Source organism: Aplosporella prunicola, assembly GCF_010093885.1.
Source record: "Aplosporella prunicola CBS 121167 unplaced genomic scaffold K452scaffold_39, whole genome shotgun sequence".
NCBI classification, from domain to species: domain Eukaryota; kingdom Fungi; phylum Ascomycota; class Dothideomycetes; order Botryosphaeriales; family Aplosporellaceae; genus Aplosporella; species Aplosporella prunicola.
Window position 1 is genome coordinate 59,663 of NW_022983567.1, and position 17,950 is coordinate 77,612.

Sequence of the window (17,950 nt, forward strand, 5' to 3'; positions counted from 1 at the left end):
TCTCTCTCTCTGTCTCTATCACTCCTCTCTCTCTCTCTCTCCTCGACTCGGGGGTTTGCAGCAGCAGCGAACGTGTGTAGCGAAGGGCGGGCGGGACTCTTGGGGCAGAGGGACCCTTGAAGGGATGGGAGAGGTGAGCGAATGGCAGTTTGAGAGTATGGCCGATGGGCCAATGGGGACAGGCGACTAGGCCTCAAGTAGTGCCGCCGCTCAGGGTCTGGTGTGGGTGCAGCAGCAGTCCAAACCGCCTCTCTGCTCTCACGCTGGATACATATCGCCGCACTGGCCACCAGGCCTAGAGCTTGCGGTCAGCGATGCATCGGGGCGAGTCATCTCTCCAGACGCAAATCAGAGGGCAGCGCCTGGCCGCCGCGCCCGCAAAAAACACCCATTCGATTGTTTCCCTATGCTGTCTTGAATCGCGCTTTGTATTACTGCCGCGCGCCTTGAAACATGCCGCCCCCATCCCGTTTCAGAGCGGAGGACAGGTCATTGCCCCTGCAACACGTGTCCCCGCCCAACGGCGTCGTACAAAAGCTGCGCGAGAGGAAGAAGAAAGAAATCCAGAGACAATTATTTAGAGCCTAAGATTAAGCCAATAACTCGCCCGGACTCCTCGCTACCTCGACCCTCACCGCCGCCTCAAGATACCCGCGAGCCCCATTCTATTGATTGTACCGTAGTCGCAGGGGCCCCGCGACTCGATGCATCGGGCAGGGGGCTGCTGGAACAGGCAAGTCGGCACTCACTGTTCGTCCAAGAGGAGCCCATGCCAGATGCTCCTGAACACGCGTCACCGAACTGCCATAGCCACCACCACCATCATCATCACCATCACCACCACAAGTCTGTTGTCTGGATGAATATACAAATATAAAAATACACTTATATTTATAAATAGATAGACTCGACTAGCTCCCCGTCCTTGCCCCTTTGATGATGCGAGCAGGCATCTCCTCCCCCCTTTTTATCCACGGCATGAACGAGCAAACTACATGTCAAACACCGATCCCCGATCACGATCCAGGATCCCGCCCGCACTCTTTAACAACTCCTTCATCATCATCATCATCATCATCATCATCACCACATTAAACATACTTTCCGCTCCCCAGGCCAAGTCCAGCCCAGCCCTAGCCCGACCCAACCCAACCAACCAACCAATCCCGCCATCACCACCACCACCACTACCACCGCCTCCTCCATCCCATCCCCCGCCGCCTGCGACGCGCACCGTTTCATCGCGACGCCTCTCGCACCTCCCACCCCACCCCATCCCATACATACCACACGCCACTGCCCGACCCAACACAAAACCCAACTTACACAACCCTCTCCTCCACAACCCTTCCCACCACCAACTCCCCTCTCACCATCACAGCCACCATCACACACCTGCACACAAACCATTCCCACCCCACTCCATCCATTCAAACATACATACAATACAAGCACAATAACACAAAGCGTATGTATGTACCCAACCCAATTACCCCTCTCCGCCCCAGACTGTCTCAGCCCCCACCGACGCCCGTCTCACCTGGCCCTGGCGTGAAGATTCGTCGTCACTCTTCAGGCGGGCGAGCACGGCAAGCAAGTAGGTAAGCTAGCAAGCAAGGACGACAAGCTATTTCAGGCAGCACGCGTGCTATGGCATTGATGCCGGCAAGATGAGCCAAAGACGTCGGTTACGTTATGCGCTGCCCTGCTGCGGTGTGGTGTACTGTGCCGTGCCGTGGGTTGTGACGGTTAGCGGAGGTGCTGAGCGGAGGCGAAAATGGAGCGAACGTGGATGTGGATGTGGATATGCTATAGATGTACTATACTAGGGAAGGAGATTCGTGCTTCGTAACCTGTTTATTGAATTATTTTGATAGTTTGTACCTACCTACTTATAACTTATAATCACAAGTAGTAGTAGTAGCAGTAGCACCACTATTCGCTCGTCCACACCCACGAAATCACATCAACAACGACCTTACTTACCATCCATACATACCCACACCGCCCCATCCCCACCCATTTCCCCAACACCCGCACCCACCGCACATCCCGCACATCCCTCATCCCCAAAATCAAAACCACTCCCCCGCACACAACCCACCTCCTCCACCTCCGCAAGCACCTCCGCCCCCGCCTCCACCGCCCCGCGCACAAGACCCGCACGCACGCACCCAGCGTCCGCCCACCGTGCGGCCAAGCGGGACGACGGCGTCGGCCGCTCCCCGCAAGCTATGTAAGCTACTAAGCCAGGACCTTCCTAGTTCGTACTGTAGTTAGCTAACCTAGAGTAGCTCGGCGCGATTCTCCAGCAGGCAGGCAGGCAGGCAGGCAGGCAGGCATCGTATAGTTACCACCACGACACCGGGCCGGCGCCAGCAGTTACATACTACGTAGCAAGAAGCGTGCAACAAGGGGAACCAAATAAACAAGCAGTTGAACCACACAACAAACACCTTCGCTCTCTTCTTCCTTTCTTTTTCGAATACACTATATTCACCCCTACCTAGCAAGCAGCAGCCAGCAGCAGTAGTACTATGCAGGAGCCCGCACTCAACCCACTCATCCCATCCCATCCCAGCCCCAGCCCCCAGTCAGTTAAGAGATAGGTATACTTCGCGCGCGCACCCCAGCCCCAGCCCTAGTCCCAGTCCCAGCCAGATAGACGACAGCAATAAACGCCCCGAAAAAAGCAAAAGAAAAAGCAGAAGAAGGCAAACAAACAACAGTCAATAACAACAATAACAAAAACACGTAAAAAAAAAAAGTCAGAGAATAAGGCCGCTGGTAGAACGCGGTAAGAAGAAGAGAAAAAGAAGAGGGAAAAGCCCGCACCAGCCCGCGGCAGGGGAGGGAAGAAAAAGAAAAGAGAAGAAAAGAAGAGGAAGAAAGAGAAAAGGCTCCGCTGTGCTCTGGTCTCGAAGAAGGCGGAAGACGCTGCTGCTGCTTGTTGCAAGTGGTCATCGTATAATCAGTCAGTGAAGCAAGCGCCTGCCCGTCCCTCCATCTCCCCCCCAAAACCAAACACCGATTTTAGCAGTTCCGCTCCCCGTCCCCCATAGGTAATTCCGTCCTGGGTATCCTGCCAGCCCCAACTCCCAAGCCCTACCCGCCATTGTTGCCTCCGCGTCCGTCTCCACTCATCTCCAATCCCCAAACGACTCTTCCTAACCTAACCTACCAATCCCCTCCTCAGCATACTCACTCTCCCACAAAACAAAAAACTTTTTTGGCTCCGCAAACACACATACCGCGCGCTCACGCTAGTTTAGGCCTTGCTTCGCCTCGCAAGATAGTATGTCATCAAGTTCAGATGTCCCTTATCCGCACCCGCCACGGCCTTCCAAAAGCCGCCGTCCTGCTCGCCGCCCAGGCGCTCATGCAGCTGCACGCAGAACTCCATGTCGGCACGGCGGACGTCCGGGTCCAGACTGCCCAGGAACTTGACGGCCAGACGGCCCAGCTGGCCCGCCTGTGCCTCGTCGATCGGCGACGTCTTCGCGTCCCGCGTCTGCAGCAGGTTGCTCAGCGTCTGCAGGCTCAGCGTCGTCGTGCGCGGGTTCGGCGCCGTCGAGCTCGACGGCCGGCTGGGCGTGTTGGACGACGCGCTGGCCGCCGACGAGGGCGAGCCCGGCGCCGCGGGTCCGGCCGGCGACGACGCTTCCAGCAGCTCGATGATGGCTGTCATGCAGGCTGTTGCGTCGCCGTGCGCGACTATGTCCGACGCCAGCTTCTCCAGGTCTACGCTGATGTACGACGCCGAATCCCACTGCGCGCGCGCCGAGAGAACGGAGCACAGCGCGCGGCTGTCGTAAGGCGCAGACAGCTTACGGTGCAGGACGAGCATCGCGCGGATCGTGCCAAGGACCTGCGTCTTGATGTTCTGCGCCTTGATGGCGGGCGTCTTGAGGACCTCCGTCGGCGTCTCGAGATAGTCGAGCAGCGCAAGCAGGAGGTCACCGAAGCGCTCGCCGTTCTCGCCCCAGATGTCCATGTCGCTCTTGACGAGGTCCTGCAGACGGCGGAAGCCGTGCACGTCGAGGGTCTTGGCGCGAATGCGCTCAATGCCACTTGCGAGCAGACGACGAGTGCGGAGAACTTCAGCACGGTCGTGAACAATCTCCTCATCATTGGCAGAGCCATTGGCAGCAGGCTTCTCCTTCGAGTCGTCCCACGCACCGTTAAGGGTTTCGCTGCTCTCGCGGCGATCGCGGTTCTGCTCGTTGACGGGAAGCTCTCCAAGAACAGTCTTCTCATCCTTAGGTGGCTGAGGCGCCTCGGCCTCCTGAGCAACAACTGGATCCTCATAAACCTTGACCTCTTCACCGGCAGTAATGTCGGTAGAGGCACCCTCAGTAGACTTGGAGGGAGGACTACGGGCCTGCACAATTGCCTTGAGGTTGGCAATAGGAGAGCCGAGATGAAGGTCCCTAGAAGCAGGACGCGAGCTACCGCGTGGTGAGGGAATCTTGGATGGACTGGCACGCGGAGAAGACAGTCTCCGCTCATCATGTTGAGAGAACTTCATCGTAGGAACAACCATCGTAAATCCCTCGTCATCGTTGGCATAAGAAATACCGCCGTCGGTGGCTGTCCTTTGCCGGAAAGGCATAACCATGGTCAAGTCCTCATTGTTCGAAGGTGTGGTCGGAGGCTCAATGCTTGGTGTCTTACGGTGCGATCCCTCACCAAGCCTGGATTTCGGCCTAGCCGGAGTGGCTGCCGCTCCCTCTTTGGTAGTGGAGCGTGGACCAAGCGTACGCTTCACAGTATCGGTCTTCCTTGCCGGGGCTCTACTCGGACTGTTCTCCGGACTCAGAGTCGGTGTTTCCGTCCGCGGTGCGTTCCTGTTTCTCGATGCATACGGGTCAGCAGTTTGTGGACGAGGCTGCATACGAGGCCTCCGGACAGGCTTGGCCATTAAAGAGTTGCCTGAAGATGCTGCAGACGTCGAGGAATTCAATGCTGAGCGGTTAGACAGACCCGATGGGGGCCGCGGCATGGTCTGAGATTTTGACAGACCCGGACGGTCGGTCAGGTGCGTCGAAGACCCCGATTTTACGGGGGAGAAGGACGACTGCGCAGAGCTAGGACGGTCAGGAATTTTCTTCGCTAATTGAGCCTTCCTTTGCGCTGCGATGGTCTCCTTCAAAGATGAGCGCGAGATCTGGCTCTTGAGTCTGCCAGCAGGGCCCTTTGCGTTTGGTGCGGAGGGAGCCGCTGCGTTCGGATTATTAGAATCCTTTTGGAGAAGAGACTGCGCCTTGGCGTCTAGTCCTTCCATGATGCTGTTTTGTATATTAGCTCGATCCAAAGCGCTATCACACCAACAGTAACATACATTGCACCCCTGTCAGGCCATATCTTCGCAAATTGCCAGTATGTGCTTCTGAAGTTCTCGCGAACTTTAGGATTGGCGTCCGAAAGACCCTTTTGGATGGCCTTCATCGTGTTATCCAGACCACCGGTATGCTCAAAGTGGCCCTTGTGCTGCGCATTTCTCCTGATGAGCGTCTTTAGCCACCCTGCTGCGAAGGTCCTAGGCTGGACGTTCTTGTCGACAACGGCAAACTGCACATGTTGCATGATTCTGTTTGTGTACGTGACGTTCTGGAAGATAGTGTCGACGGTCACGTTACCGTTTTGCGCTGCGATGTTCTTCGTGTTTGCGCTCATCTTGATGAAGGTCTGCAGCAGCAATTCTACCATTGGATCCATGGCGGGGCCCAACGTTCTTGCTAGCTCCTGCACAAGCTGGCAGCCATTGGTGGACATGGTTGTCCGGAGCGAACTGCAAACTTTGATAATGCCATCAAGTATGCTTCTGACCCCGGCGACGAATGCGGCTTGGTATTCATGTGGCGTGTTGCCTTGGTTCATGCGCCGAAGCTTGGTGATGCTCTTGTCTCTAGGCAGCCAGTTCTGCTCAGTCTCTCTGCCTTCGAAGTGCGGCGCCATATCGCGGAAGGTATCATCTAGCTCCCTTTGTGTATAGACGTAGATGGGATCCATTGGCACGGACTCCGATGGTGGCGGATGCTCCGGCCCCAAGCTGTCGGCAAATCCAGTGTCGGGGTTCAGGTGTGCCGTAGATACAGAGGCTGTGGAGGATTTGAGGTCGACATCGATTGTGCTGCCCGGAATGCCGAGGCTGGAAACTATATAGGAAGCAATGGTCTTCCTTACGCCGTGAGCGTTGAGTTGCTTCTTGAGGTTAGTTTTCGCATGTTCAGGCGCAGTTCTGTAGCAGGCAAATCAGCGACTATTCCAAGGCGACATTGCGGACAGGATATTGTACTTGAACAGCTCCACAACCGCGGTCTTTGCGGATTCTCTGACGGCTCCGTCCGAATCTTCCAAATTCGCCACAAGGTAGGAAACGAAGCTCTTGAAGGGCAAGCCTTCGTTGTTGTGCATCTGGGAAAAATTAGCATGAGCCACCAAGATCATGGTGGCTGCGCGTTTGTACAAACCTTTACAACCCACTGCATAGCGGCCTCCTTTGCTCGCGAGTTAGTGCCGCCCAGCGCGCCCTCGCGGATAATGCCCTCGACGCCGGCATGGTTGTAGGGCCACAGGTCAGCCAGCGACTGCGACGCGGCACTGCGGTGGCTTTCGCGCGCATCGCCGAGCCTGTCAAGAAGGAGCGGGAGGAGCTTGGGGCATTGCGACGAGATGACGGCGGTCTGGTCCTGCAAGGCCAGGCGCTTGATGAGGTGGGCGAGGGCAGAGAAGCCGGTGGAGACGAGCGTAGTAGAGGTTTGCGCACCGATGGCAAGGCGGATGCACTCGAAGACGGCTTGGTGGGCCCCCTCGGGAACGCGCTGGTGCTTGATGTTGGACTTGAGGTTGTTGAACTGGGTGATTTTTGCGTCAATAGTGGACGAGGGCTTTTTCAGCGTCGCCAAAAGGCTCGCAGCCTGGTCCTCCATGGTGAAGGGGTGGCTGGCGGGGAGAGAGGGGGGTGCTGTATGCGGCGCTGGCGAGTTTGATTGTGGTTTGACTCTCTGTTGATGATGTTGCCGGGGGACTCATAACAAATGGAGGCGCATTGGTCAGCGTCGCGAGCGTGCGTTGTACCGCACGACGGATAAGCATCGAAGCCGTTGGACGCGCTTTGGCGCCACTGCCCACCGCGACTGCATCATGATGCAGCTGCCGCCGCCTGATTTTCTGTTGACTCTGCTGGCTCAACCTCATCCACTCGCCCCCCCGGTCTGACTTCTTCTCCCTGTAGCCTGTAGCCGCTACCCTCTACCTACTCGCCGACTTCTCCCCGCACACTTCCGCCATACCGAAAGCCAGGATACCGTGGATACCTCTGCTGATTGCCCTTGCGCTCCGCTGACCAACCATGCCCCTCCAACCCACCTACTTCCAACAACCCATGACGCCCGCCCCGACCCCATCCGCCAAACCGCCCAAGCCGCCGCGCAAGCCGCTTCTGCGCCTCGAGCTGCGCGACCTCTCCCACTCGGGTACCACGTCGTTCCTGACCCTGCTCGATGTCAGCTCCGTGCTGGACGAAGCCGTCGCCGGCGTCCTGAACCTGCTCTACACGGCGCACTCGCACATACCTCCCATCCGCTCCGTCACGCTGATCCTTCGGCCCATGCACGGCGTCGCTTACACGACCGGCAAGGACATTGACAGCGACCACAAGGAGATTCACTTTTCAACCGACTACATTACGAGCGTGCCGCAGGAGCGGAGGAGGCGCGAGATGCTGGGCGTCATACGCCACGAAATGGTGCATTGCTGGCAATGGAACGCCATGGGGTCCGCCCCCGGGGGGCTGATTGAGGGCATTGCCGACTACGTACGGTTGAGGTGCGGTTTCGTGCCCCCACACTGGAAACAGGAGTGTGATGGTGACTGGGATGCCGGGTACCAACATACCGCTTATTTCCTAGATTACCTGGACAACCAGTATGGTGCGGGCAGTGTTATGGCCATCAACGAATCGTTGAAGTGCAGAGAGTACAAGGAGAAGACGTTCTGGAAGGGCCTTTTCGGCAAGGACGTGGAAGACTTGTGGCAAGAATATGGACGCTATCTAAAGTCAAAAGATGACAAACTCGAGACGGAGGATGAGCTTAAGAAATTGAAGCTAGAGGATGGCAAAACGCAACCCCAGAAGGATGCTGAGCCTACAGAAGCAGAATCATCTGGTGATCCAGCTGGAACCGCTTGATAATCACTCCAGGATTCAAGGATGACCGAAAATCCAAATCTATACCCAAGGCACTAAATTTAGCCTTCTTATAATTAATCTAGTCTATGCTGCGGATTTCCATATCAAAATAGGTCTACTCTGATTCTATTAATGTCGGTAAAGGGGCAATGGTCGGAATTGACGGAACGAAGCTCGAAGCGAGCCCCCAAGCTCCTGAGTGATTCGTCAACCCCCATTTAGGGGAGTAGAATTCTCAAGCGCCGTTCGTAGACGACGTCTTGAAAAACTGCGGGTAAATGTTGCGGAGCTGTTCCAGGTGTTTAATCTCGTACTGAGATGCTTGCTGCGGAGGCTTTGACTCTGAGGACTCGACTAGGTGTGCAGCCGTCCAGCCGAGTTCCTTTGCCGCCTTGCAGTTTATGAACGAGTCATCTATCCATGTTAGTGTGCTGGCGAGGAGACGATTAGATTGTCGTAAAGACTCACCAACGAAGTAGCAGTCCTCCGGGTTCTCAACACCAGCGTCTTGCATGGCCTTGGCGAACATGTTCTTGTGCGGTTTGCAAACAAATTCGGCAGCGCCATAATCGCAATACGTAATCCCTTCAAATTGGTCTTCGACGTTGAGCAGCTTGACAACCCTCTTGCCATGGTTGACGTAAGCGTTGGTGAACAGCCATAGTCTGACCTTGCTGCGGTCAATGTCTTCAAGCATTCTCCTCAGCTGAGGATTGGGCTTGATGACATCTTGGAGGGGCAGCGCATCGTCGACCTTGCTGTTGTAGTCAAGGGGGTCCACCTTATGGTGACGGACAAGACCCTCAATGGCAAGGCCGTAGTCCTTGTAATATCTCAGGTGCAAGCTGTTGGCATCCTCCTGAGTGAGAGAAAGATGTGTTTGAAAGTACTTGTCTGAGGAAAGAGATGAGTTTGAAGTTGGGAAAAGAGAATAAAAGACATGTGCCTACCGATGAGATCGCACATCATCTCCGCAACCTTTGTGCTTTTGGAGTAGAGCTTTGCAAGTCAGTTATGCCTAGAGAGAGCGAGTCTTATGGCTTGCTTACGCAGTTATCGATGTCGAAAAAGAACACCGGTTTCCTCTGAGAGTCCGCCATGGTTGAAGTGCTGCGGATGGGTTTAGGGGTATCGAACGCTCGAAAAGAACAGCCAGATCCGTACCACAGCGACCGAGTTGGGAAAGGCTGACGGCTAAGGAAAGGACGAAGTCTCGCAAGAGGTGAACCCATATAATCGCCACGGTAGACGGTGTGTCAAAGGAGTCAGCAAGCAATAATAATGATGCGTCATGAACCAAGGAAGGCTCCCGCTGTCAGGATCGATCAACACCTCGGCGCTTCGGAACTGTTTACCGGTCCTCCACGGCTTCTGAAACCCAGCTAAATACTACTACAGAGGCGCCCGGAACAAAGGATATGACAGCGCAGTTTGTTACGTTGCGTTTAGCCTTTTCTTCTGGGCGCTGCAAGCCCCCTGTCGCGCAGACGAATACGACCGTCGAAGAGACTGTTGATCCTTCGCGCCCTGCAGGTCACCAATAACTACTTGAATGTCTACCATGTGAAGAACTGCGCTGCACGATTTGCAACCAAGTCGCGATGCCCTTGAGCCTTTGTTTTTGGGGGCACTGAGCGCACGTTTGTCCACCCAAGGAACACACAAATGCACTAACTGTTTTAGCAGTTCCTGCTGTCTGCCAGGTCAGACAAGACGAAAAAATGGACAGACCTTGGTGCCTGACCCAACCATGGGAAGAGCTGTGCGGAGAGACCCCGGGTGCGCGGCTCGGCTGAAGGTGCCCGAGTGAGCGCCAAGCCTCCCTCCCCCGAGTCATCATCCTTTTCAAAACCCATCGTTTCTCGCCCTCGACCAAACGAGCATTGCTTCATCGGCATCACCTCCATTGGATATCGATTTGAGGCTTCTCTACAGCTCGCCTGAGGCGGCCCGCTACTTACATCCACAGCTTCGCCATGGCTTCAAGCGTGCCAGCACCGCCGGTGCAGGTCAACGGCGATGGGCTATGCGATCCTAACACGCGTCGCTACGCAGAGTTCTACGCTCAGCTTCTTCGCATCCGGGATGATGTCTATGCTGGCAAACACCCCCGCCTCAAGGTACCTGACGGTGTGCCAGAAAAAGTCGCAGCGCAGTTTGTTCAGTCTCGGCCATCGCCCACATCGCGTCCCGCCACCAACGGAACAAGCAGCAGCACTGTCCCTCCCGCTCACCCTTCTTACACATCTCAGGGCAGCAGTCCCTATATTTCCACCCCTATTCACAGCTACCCCAGGCCCTCGTCGTCGCAGCGACCGCCTAGCTTGAAGCCATCTTCGTCCGGGATTGATCCTGTACTTCTGACCAAGTCTGACGACCTCGTAAGAGCGGAGATCCAGCTCAAGCGCCAGCGCATTGAGCGTGTGCTCAAGGATCAGGTTGATCAGAAGAGGAATCAGTCTCGGGATGGGGACTTTGGCGGTCATACTGATGCACGCTTGGACGTATCAGACATTTTCGCCAAAGCACTGGCACTTGTTCCACCAGTATCAGGCTTACGCCCAGAGGCTAATCGCAACAGCCCGGCTAGTGATTCTTTCGATGAGAATTCGTATTACTCAAGTCAGGCAAACAGTTGGACTTCCGACGAGCGCGAGGGCTCTACGAACGGCGCAATGGCATCGGCGGCGGAAACGGCACAAGGAAAGCTTGGTGATGATGCGAGAACAGGCAATGCTGGCGGCGTCAATGGAGCTTCTCCAGCTGGCGCCCAGGAACGTGCCATGTCGCAGACGGACAACGTCAACGACGATACGGACATGCTCGAGGATGGGGAAGAGTCAGATTATGAGCCTCCTGCTGCCGATGCTTTTACGATTGTTCCGCCAACAAACAACAACACGCCTCACAATGATACAGTGTCAGGACCTGGCGGCCTTTCTCGATCTTTCAACTCCAGCAATGGTTCGCTTCCCTCCCCAACTGTCCCTATAATCATGAACCATATTCGGACCCCAGTGGCCCCTCAACCAGCACGCGTATCGCCGCTGACCTTTGCCAAAGTATCCGGTTTGGACACATCGCATGGCCCTGGTGGTCAGGATGTTGCTGCGAGCGCACCATCTTCGCCCAGAAACGGCCGGGGACGCGGTTCGGGGCGACAGAGCCCAGTTGGATCTGCCAGACAGCAGATCAACAGTCGGAAGCGCCGCAGGGAAGTCAAAGAAGTCGAGAGGGCAGAAAAGCAGAGACGGGTGTCAAATAGGGAAAAGCATCGCGCTGCTGAATCTCCTGAACCGCAAATCAAGGAAGAACCTGTCTCACCTCCTCCTTTAGCAGGCTTTACAGAAACCCCGCAATCGAGGCGCAGAGCCCGTCCGTTGCCCGATGACGTTGAGATCATCTCCCCCAGAGAAGCCCGCCCGCGGCCCGTGTACTATATGGAGTACGAGCAGCCACCTGCTCCTAGGTATGAGTACGAAGAACCGACAATCATCAGGGTACCATCTCGTGCGTCTTATCGCAGGGTGGAGCGCGATGACCACGATCTTAGGAGAGTGGCAAGTCTCCAGTATGCGCGGCGTCCGTATTCACCACAACCAGTGCCCTACGAGCCAGGTAGGGCAGCTTCGCATTATATTGAGGGTCCTGCCCCAATCTACAGAGAAGGCTCTGTTCGCCCTGGTGCCACCCGTTACATCCGCTCCGAGCGCTCAATTTCTCCGACCTATGCGACGGATCCGTACCAGAGAACGCGTTCACCCGCAATTATGGCCCCACCTCCAGCTCCCCGAAGGATAGTGGTAGATCAGCACGGAAACAGATTCTATGCTGAGCCAGCACCTATGAGCATGCGGACATCTGTGGCTCCGTCAACCAGGCGTCGAGTTGAGGATCCTATGTACGAGCGAGCGCCTACTCGTGAGCCTACTATGCGACCAGTGGCTCGTGCGATGGAGCCATACGAGGATGAGGGCATGGCACCTCCGCCGCGGAGGTACATTGAGCAACCTGAGGTCGAGGTTGTTGATCCCCGGGTCTACAGACAGCGGGAATATTCCATGCGCCCGGTTGAGAGAGAGGAGATTGTGCCTGCGCAAGAGCCGATCGAGCGGCGTCCAGTCGCTCGATATGAGGACATGCCGCCCCCACCCAGGGACTACATCACGAGATCTTACAGCGTCCGGCCGGAAGCCGTTAGACGCGAGATACCCGCCGAGTATGTCTCACGGCACGGGAGCGTTGCGCCTGGCAGAGAGTACGTGAGGCGCGAGGCCTTGCCCGAGGGATATAGGGCAGTGAGTGTTGTGCACGGAGAGCCTGTGCCTTATGAGGAACGACGTTACGCTTCTTACGTGCCGCAACAATCAGCCCGCCGTTATGTCGACGAGCAGGACATGATGGAGCCTGCGCAGGAACAGTACGGGGAGCCGAGGAACGTCACGTACAGGTATTGAGCTTGGGTGTTGGTTGGTTGTATTGGATAGCAGAGGACGGGCTTGGATGTAAATGCCCGGTCGTTTTTGTGTTAAACAGTGTTCGCATTGGGAAGCACAAGGGATGAGGAATGAAAAGCGTGTGAATTAATAGGGCACGTTTTAATAAAATATCAATGAGTGCGGCCATTCCGGCGACCAAATACTTCAAAGTAATAAATGTCTTTGCTTTGGGAAACAGTGGATTGGACATGAAGGTGCTTCCAGACGCGCAATTGATCTCACATGTGGGTAAACATCCCAGCCCCCCCACGGCAACGGCGAAGATTGCACGAAAGCACCCGAGACTCACAGGCATGTCAGACGATCTATGGCGTAGCTGCATCATACTACATGAAGAGGGGGTCTGGCTCGATCGCTGAATCAAGCGGGCGGAAGCCCTAGAAAGCGTAGTGTGGTGAATGCAGGATCGGCGCCCTTACCCCACATGGCAGGCAAAACCTGAATCGGAGTAGCAGTGATTTGGCCGGGGGGAGGATCGAAGAGGGGGAGGGGGCTTTGGGAGAGCAGGAACCGTCGACGGGGACTCCATCAGTGGCTTGAGGGTGAGGCGCGCAAAAAAGTCCGGCGGACAGGAGTTTGGTGGGAAGGAGAGGCAGAGAGAGGGTCGGGGAGCCACGAGCCAAGCCCCTCATCTGACTGAGCATTTTGTGGGCAGCCATCGTGGGGCAGGACGTTTGTTGTCTCCACGCAGATCCCCACTCGACGCAGGAATCGGGAGTGCGCATCGCTCGTACGTTAAGGAGATGGGCAATTGGTCGAGTCGGCGGCTCGGGATAGTTAGCTCGTCGAGACCGTCTCCGTCAATGACGAAAGGAGGACAGCCGACGGCATCCGCCAGGCAACATGGAAGACTCTATGCACACGGAGAGAGCAGCGATTAAGGTTAGGGAGGTGCGGTGGGCATGTCCATCAATCATGCCCGCTCAGCATGGTGTTGGCAGGGGCCGGGCCAGACCAGACGCGCACCACCGTGGGATGATGGATCACGGATCATGGGTGAGCGACCTTTGACTTTTTGCACGGTTGCATCACAGCGCCAGTCCTCTAGTCAGAGTTAACTACCTACTGGCGCGGCGGGAGGGAAAGCCCGAGAGTTGGGCGCGCGCTCTGAGTGCGGGCTGCCCGGGGCCTGACGCTGTCGGCTCTGCGCCCTCAGCGTGCCAGCTGGCCAACCCGCCCTGCTGATGAGCCCTGAACGGCGGCCCTCCCCCCCCCCCCCCCCCCCCCCCCCAGCACAGTACTGGTGTGTACTCACACATCCAGTCTGTGCTGGGGGTTGGAAGCCTATTCAGGCTCCTGTAGCAATTTGTTTTTTTGTATTTATTATAAATTACTAGCAACATTTGAACTATATTTAGTTGGGGACCCCCCCCCCCCCCCCCCCCCCCCCCCCGGCGCGCGCGAGGCTGCATCTCCCGACTGGCAAGTAGCGCCTGGCACGCAGGGTTGGTGGTGTCGCTGGCAGGATCTACGCGCGCACAGCCCGGCTCGCTCTTAGTCGGCTTGGCGGGCTTGAAATCATCGCTCCCGGCTGATCCATCCACTGGACGACCTCTCGCCAAATCCTACGCCCTTCTCTCGCTCCAACGTCCAAACCACCCCAGTCCCCCAATACCCACCCCCCATCAAGCCCGCCCTTCCTCTTGTCTTTGTTCTTTTCGTTTGCGGGGCGTGCGACCGGCCAACATGCACAAGATATCAAACTTCACCGGTCAGGCCCGGCATGGGTGGGAGAAGATGACGCCCTCGATGGGCTTCGGCATGTCACGATCACATAACGACCTTCCCAACCAGCCTGTCAAGCGGCCCTCGAATGCCGCCGCCGTCACTCCCACCATACAGCCCGGCACTTTTGTCAACCTGTCCTTCAATGTCCCCTTTGCCTCCAACCTGGGCGGCCCTGACGCCGAGGACGTCGTCTACGCGAGTCCCGGCGCTTTTGCTCGCTGGACCCGGCAAGACGAGACTCCTGAGGCTGCCCTGCCACCGCCCACCCACACGCTGCCCGTACACGTCGCAAACGTCGAGAACCTGCGGTCACTATGCAAACAGCTGAGCGCCACCAGCAACGGCACCCTGGACGCCACCGTCGTCTCGTCCGAGCCCAAGCCGCTGCCGGGCCTGCAGCGCGTCACCACTCTGGTTACCAACGTCTGCCTGTCAGGAGAAGCCGACCTCGTCCGCTCGATAAGGTGCAAAATTCTCAATGAGACGCCCATAGCTTTGGTACGTCATTCGCGGCCGCCGGTGGGCTGACGTGAAACGCCGGTACTGACGTTGTTGTTGGCGTCTAGCGATGCACCACGGTGGACTTGGACTACAACATGGTCTTCGAGAAGGACCAAGCCAAGTCGCAAGTCCTGACTCATATCGATGAGATCGCAAAGGTCACCAAGGCCGACATTTTCCTGCTGCAGCCGAAGCCGATCGATATTGAATCGGCAAGTATCAACGGCACGCTCCACGACACGGAGCAGCGCTTGAGATGCGCCATCTACGGCGACGTGGAGAGCGCCGAGTTTGCAAAGACGAGGATATTGATCATGATTGACCAGATTGTACGTTCAGCACGTGGTTTGTCGCGCTATCAACGCTAACATATCTACAGCTCCACAGGCACGTCGACACGATGAAGCTCGAGCTAACCATGCACACTCTTATCTGCGGGAGAGCCCGCAAGAACATCAAGCTTATCGAGTCTGCTACAAACACTGCGATTTACTTTCCTCCTCCTTTCCCACGGTTGTACGGCTATACGCCCCCAGGGGCCCTTAGACGCCCAGAGGATGAAATCATCATCACCGGTGAAAAGCCTGATGACATCTTGCAGGCCAAGCACAGGCTGCACGACCTGGTTCTCAGCACTCGGGCTTTCATGAAGGAAGTTATCGTTACGACGAGCAAGATCGACAACATCTTGCTTGAGCGCCTGGACAAGGTGCGCAAGATCATTGAGAACAACGGCTCGTATATCTTGCTTCCCCCGCTCGGATTCCAGCGTGGTCCAATCCGCGTTCAGGGCACCGATGTCTTGAATGTGGAGAGGACTATTCGTGAGCTTATGGCCCTGGTAGGTTTCATAATGTCATGTGACTGTGCGCTTGCTGACGTTCTATAGGCCGGTCAGTTCTACAGCGCTTCCTGGTGCATCACCCATGCCGATCCCTCTCAAAGGCCTCCCACTCCGGATGACGTGAGGGCCATGTTGTCTGACATCTGCATCAACTCCGGTGCGGAGATCAGCTTTGAAAGGTTGAACTTCCACATCAGTGGCTCTGATGATGCCGTAAAGGCTGCCATGATGGTTATCAACAACATTCCTTTCGTTCGCAAGTCTCAGTACAACATGAGCGTTAAGATTGAACTGGCCAACGAGCACAAGGAATTCGTCAGTGGCAAGAAGAATGGCAAAATCAACAAGATTATGAGTCAGAGCAACGTTCAGATTGTTTTTGATGGATTCAACGAGTACAACTTCTACATTGTCGTCCGCGGCGCTCGCTACGAGGATACGAAGGGTGGACTCGATCTTGTTGAACAGGAAATGCCAGCGGCTATCTCCTTCCACGTTCCCGACCAGTACCATAAGCGCATCATCGGTATCGGCGGACAGCACATTCAGCGCATCATGAAGAAATACTCCGTCTTCGTCAAGTTTTCCAATGCAATGGATCGTGGTGGTCTTGGCAAGGAAGAGGACGATATCAAGGTCGACAACGTCATTTGTCGTACTCCCGCTCGCAATGCGCAGAACTTGGATCTCGTCAAGCAAGAAATCATGGACATGGTTGAGAAGGTGGATGCCGAGTTTGTCTCTGAGCATGTCGTCATCAACCGTCTTTACCACCGTGAGCTGATTTCGCGCATGAATGAGATTGAAGAACTCGAGAAGAAGTGGAATTGCAAGATTGTGTTCCCTAGCACTGAGCAGGCTAGTGATGTTGTCACTGTCTCTGGCCCCGAGTACCAGGTGCCTCAGGCTGTTGATGAGTTCTTGGTAAGTCTCTGCTTCCTACTACTGATGAAAAGGCTAACCTATCAAAGTCCATGGTCCCAGAAACTCATGAGATGAGCTTCCTTGCCCCGAAGGAGCTGAGTGACTTCCTCAGATCTGACGAGTTCAGAAAGGACGTTCTTATGAAGATGAAGGCCCAATACAACATTGAGGTCCATCTCAACGAGTCCCAAACTTCCGAGACTCCTGAGCGTATGATTGAGAACCTTGTCATGAGCTACACGCGCAACTATGCCGGTGGTCTGAAGGATGCGATTGACTATTTCATTGCTCGTCTTGTGGCCCACGGCCTTGATGTCACTCAGATCATCAAGGGTGCCATTCCTCGTCCCAAGTCTGACTCCTTTGAGGACAGCCTGCCTTTCTTTGCTTCCAGAGTCCTTCAGCCGGCCGAGCCGCGCTTTGACTCGACCGACTCTCCCACTCGTTCTGTCTTTGGAGATGACACCGGCTCTGAGCGTATGGGATTCTTGGACAGGCTTCGCAAGCCGGGCAGCATGTCCTCTTTCTCCTCGTTCATCGAGCGCCGTAAGAACGGTTCGAACTCTCCTGGTTCCCTTTTCACGCACGCCTCGCGCAATGCTTCCAAGGCGTCGCTCGTCTCCCTTGAATCCCAGTCTAGCTACCGCAACCCTTGGAATGATAGCGGTATTAACCTCCCCGACGAGGAGCATCACACCAACGGCTGGCCGGTACCCTCGGCCGTTGGCTTCCACCATTCCAACAGTTCGAAACTTTCCTTTCATGGTACACCCACTTCTGCGGCCCCCGGCGACATGACGCCCAGGTATGATCCGCGGGCGTCTGTCGACAGCGGGCGTCCCAGCACTTCCCATTCTGCTTCTGGATACCCGGCCCCGATTGGGCCCCCTCGTTGAACGACCAAAAAAGAGTTTTCTCTTTTCTTTCTTCGTCAGTGAACGATACCCCACCCCGATGATCCAAACTCGACTCAATACCCCACACATCGATGAACCGATTCTGGCCACGAAAGAAAGACATATACCCCGGGCGAATACAAAAGCGAGTGTGCGTTCGTCTGTATGTATGCGTTGCTTTTATGTTTGCGTTGCGGTCCTGCTACGTTTCCGACTTTCCTTTTTTTGTTATAGGCGTTTTTTTTTTTTTTTTTTTCTCCGTATGATGTTGTACAAGGCGCGAAAAGAAGTATACCAATTTGCCCTTCCCGTTCTGTTTGCGAGTTTGACTTTTCGTGGAGTTCTAGTGGGCTCTCTCATGGGT

General features: G+C 55.8%; 7 protein-coding genes across 7 annotated transcripts; 4 read left to right on the plus strand and 3 right to left on the minus strand.

The window, feature by feature from the left end:
- The first annotated feature begins 650 nt into the window (after window positions 1-650).
- On the plus strand, window positions 651-1,719 carry K452DRAFT_118097 (uncharacterized protein). The gene is made up of 2 exons (XM_033535138.1): window positions 651-733; window positions 906-1,719. The coding sequence occupies exon 2, from the start codon at window positions 996-998 to the stop codon at window positions 1,458-1,460; it is 465 nt and encodes a 154-aa protein (XP_033392496.1). The 5' UTR covers window positions 651-733; window positions 906-995; the 3' UTR covers window positions 1,461-1,719.
- A 1,549-nt stretch (window positions 1,720-3,268) lies between these two features.
- On the minus strand, window positions 3,269-6,932 carry K452DRAFT_236906 (uncharacterized protein; the record flags this gene model as incomplete). Its single annotated transcript, XM_033537544.1, has 4 exons — window positions 3,269-5,288; window positions 5,342-6,241; window positions 6,299-6,417; window positions 6,474-6,932. 4 exons carry the CDS (start codon window positions 6,930-6,932, stop codon window positions 3,269-3,271), a joined length of 3,498 nt encoding a protein of 1,165 aa, XP_033392497.1.
- Window positions 6,933-7,129: 197 nt separating this feature from the next.
- On the plus strand, window positions 7,130-8,289 carry K452DRAFT_292109 (uncharacterized protein). The gene has a single exon (XM_033541304.1). The coding sequence runs from the start codon at window positions 7,355-7,357 to the stop codon at window positions 8,192-8,194; it is 840 nt and encodes a 279-aa protein (XP_033392498.1). The 5' UTR covers window positions 7,130-7,354; the 3' UTR covers window positions 8,195-8,289.
- Window positions 8,290-8,429: 140 nt separating this feature from the next.
- On the minus strand, window positions 8,430-9,294 carry K452DRAFT_236915 (uncharacterized protein; the record flags this gene model as incomplete). The annotated part of the gene is made up of 4 exons (XM_033537546.1): window positions 8,430-8,608; window positions 8,663-9,088; window positions 9,145-9,193; window positions 9,244-9,294. The coding sequence occupies 4 exons, from the start codon at window positions 9,292-9,294 to the stop codon at window positions 8,430-8,432; spliced, it is 705 nt and encodes a 234-aa protein (XP_033392499.1).
- A 769-nt stretch (window positions 9,295-10,063) lies between these two features.
- On the plus strand, window positions 10,064-12,827 carry K452DRAFT_292112 (uncharacterized protein). The gene has a single exon (XM_033541305.1). The coding sequence runs from the start codon at window positions 10,171-10,173 to the stop codon at window positions 12,649-12,651; it is 2,481 nt and encodes an 826-aa protein (XP_033392500.1). The 5' UTR covers window positions 10,064-10,170; the 3' UTR covers window positions 12,652-12,827.
- K452DRAFT_292115 (uncharacterized protein) lies at window positions 12,643-13,440 on the minus strand (the record flags this gene model as incomplete). Its single annotated transcript, XM_033541306.1, has 1 exon — window positions 12,643-13,440. A coding segment is annotated over exon 1 (345 nt), but the record flags the coding sequence as incomplete, so codon positions are not given.
- An 804-nt stretch (window positions 13,441-14,244) lies between these two features.
- On the plus strand, window positions 14,245-17,842 carry K452DRAFT_279491 (uncharacterized protein). Its single transcript, XM_033539421.1, has 5 exons — window positions 14,245-14,919; window positions 14,988-15,251; window positions 15,302-15,763; window positions 15,812-16,690; window positions 16,738-17,842. The coding sequence occupies exons 1-5, from the start codon at window positions 14,380-14,382 to the stop codon at window positions 17,584-17,586; spliced, it is 2,994 nt and encodes a 997-aa protein (XP_033392502.1). The 5' UTR covers window positions 14,245-14,379; the 3' UTR covers window positions 17,587-17,842.
- The last annotated feature ends 108 nt before the right edge of the window (window positions 17,843-17,950 follow it).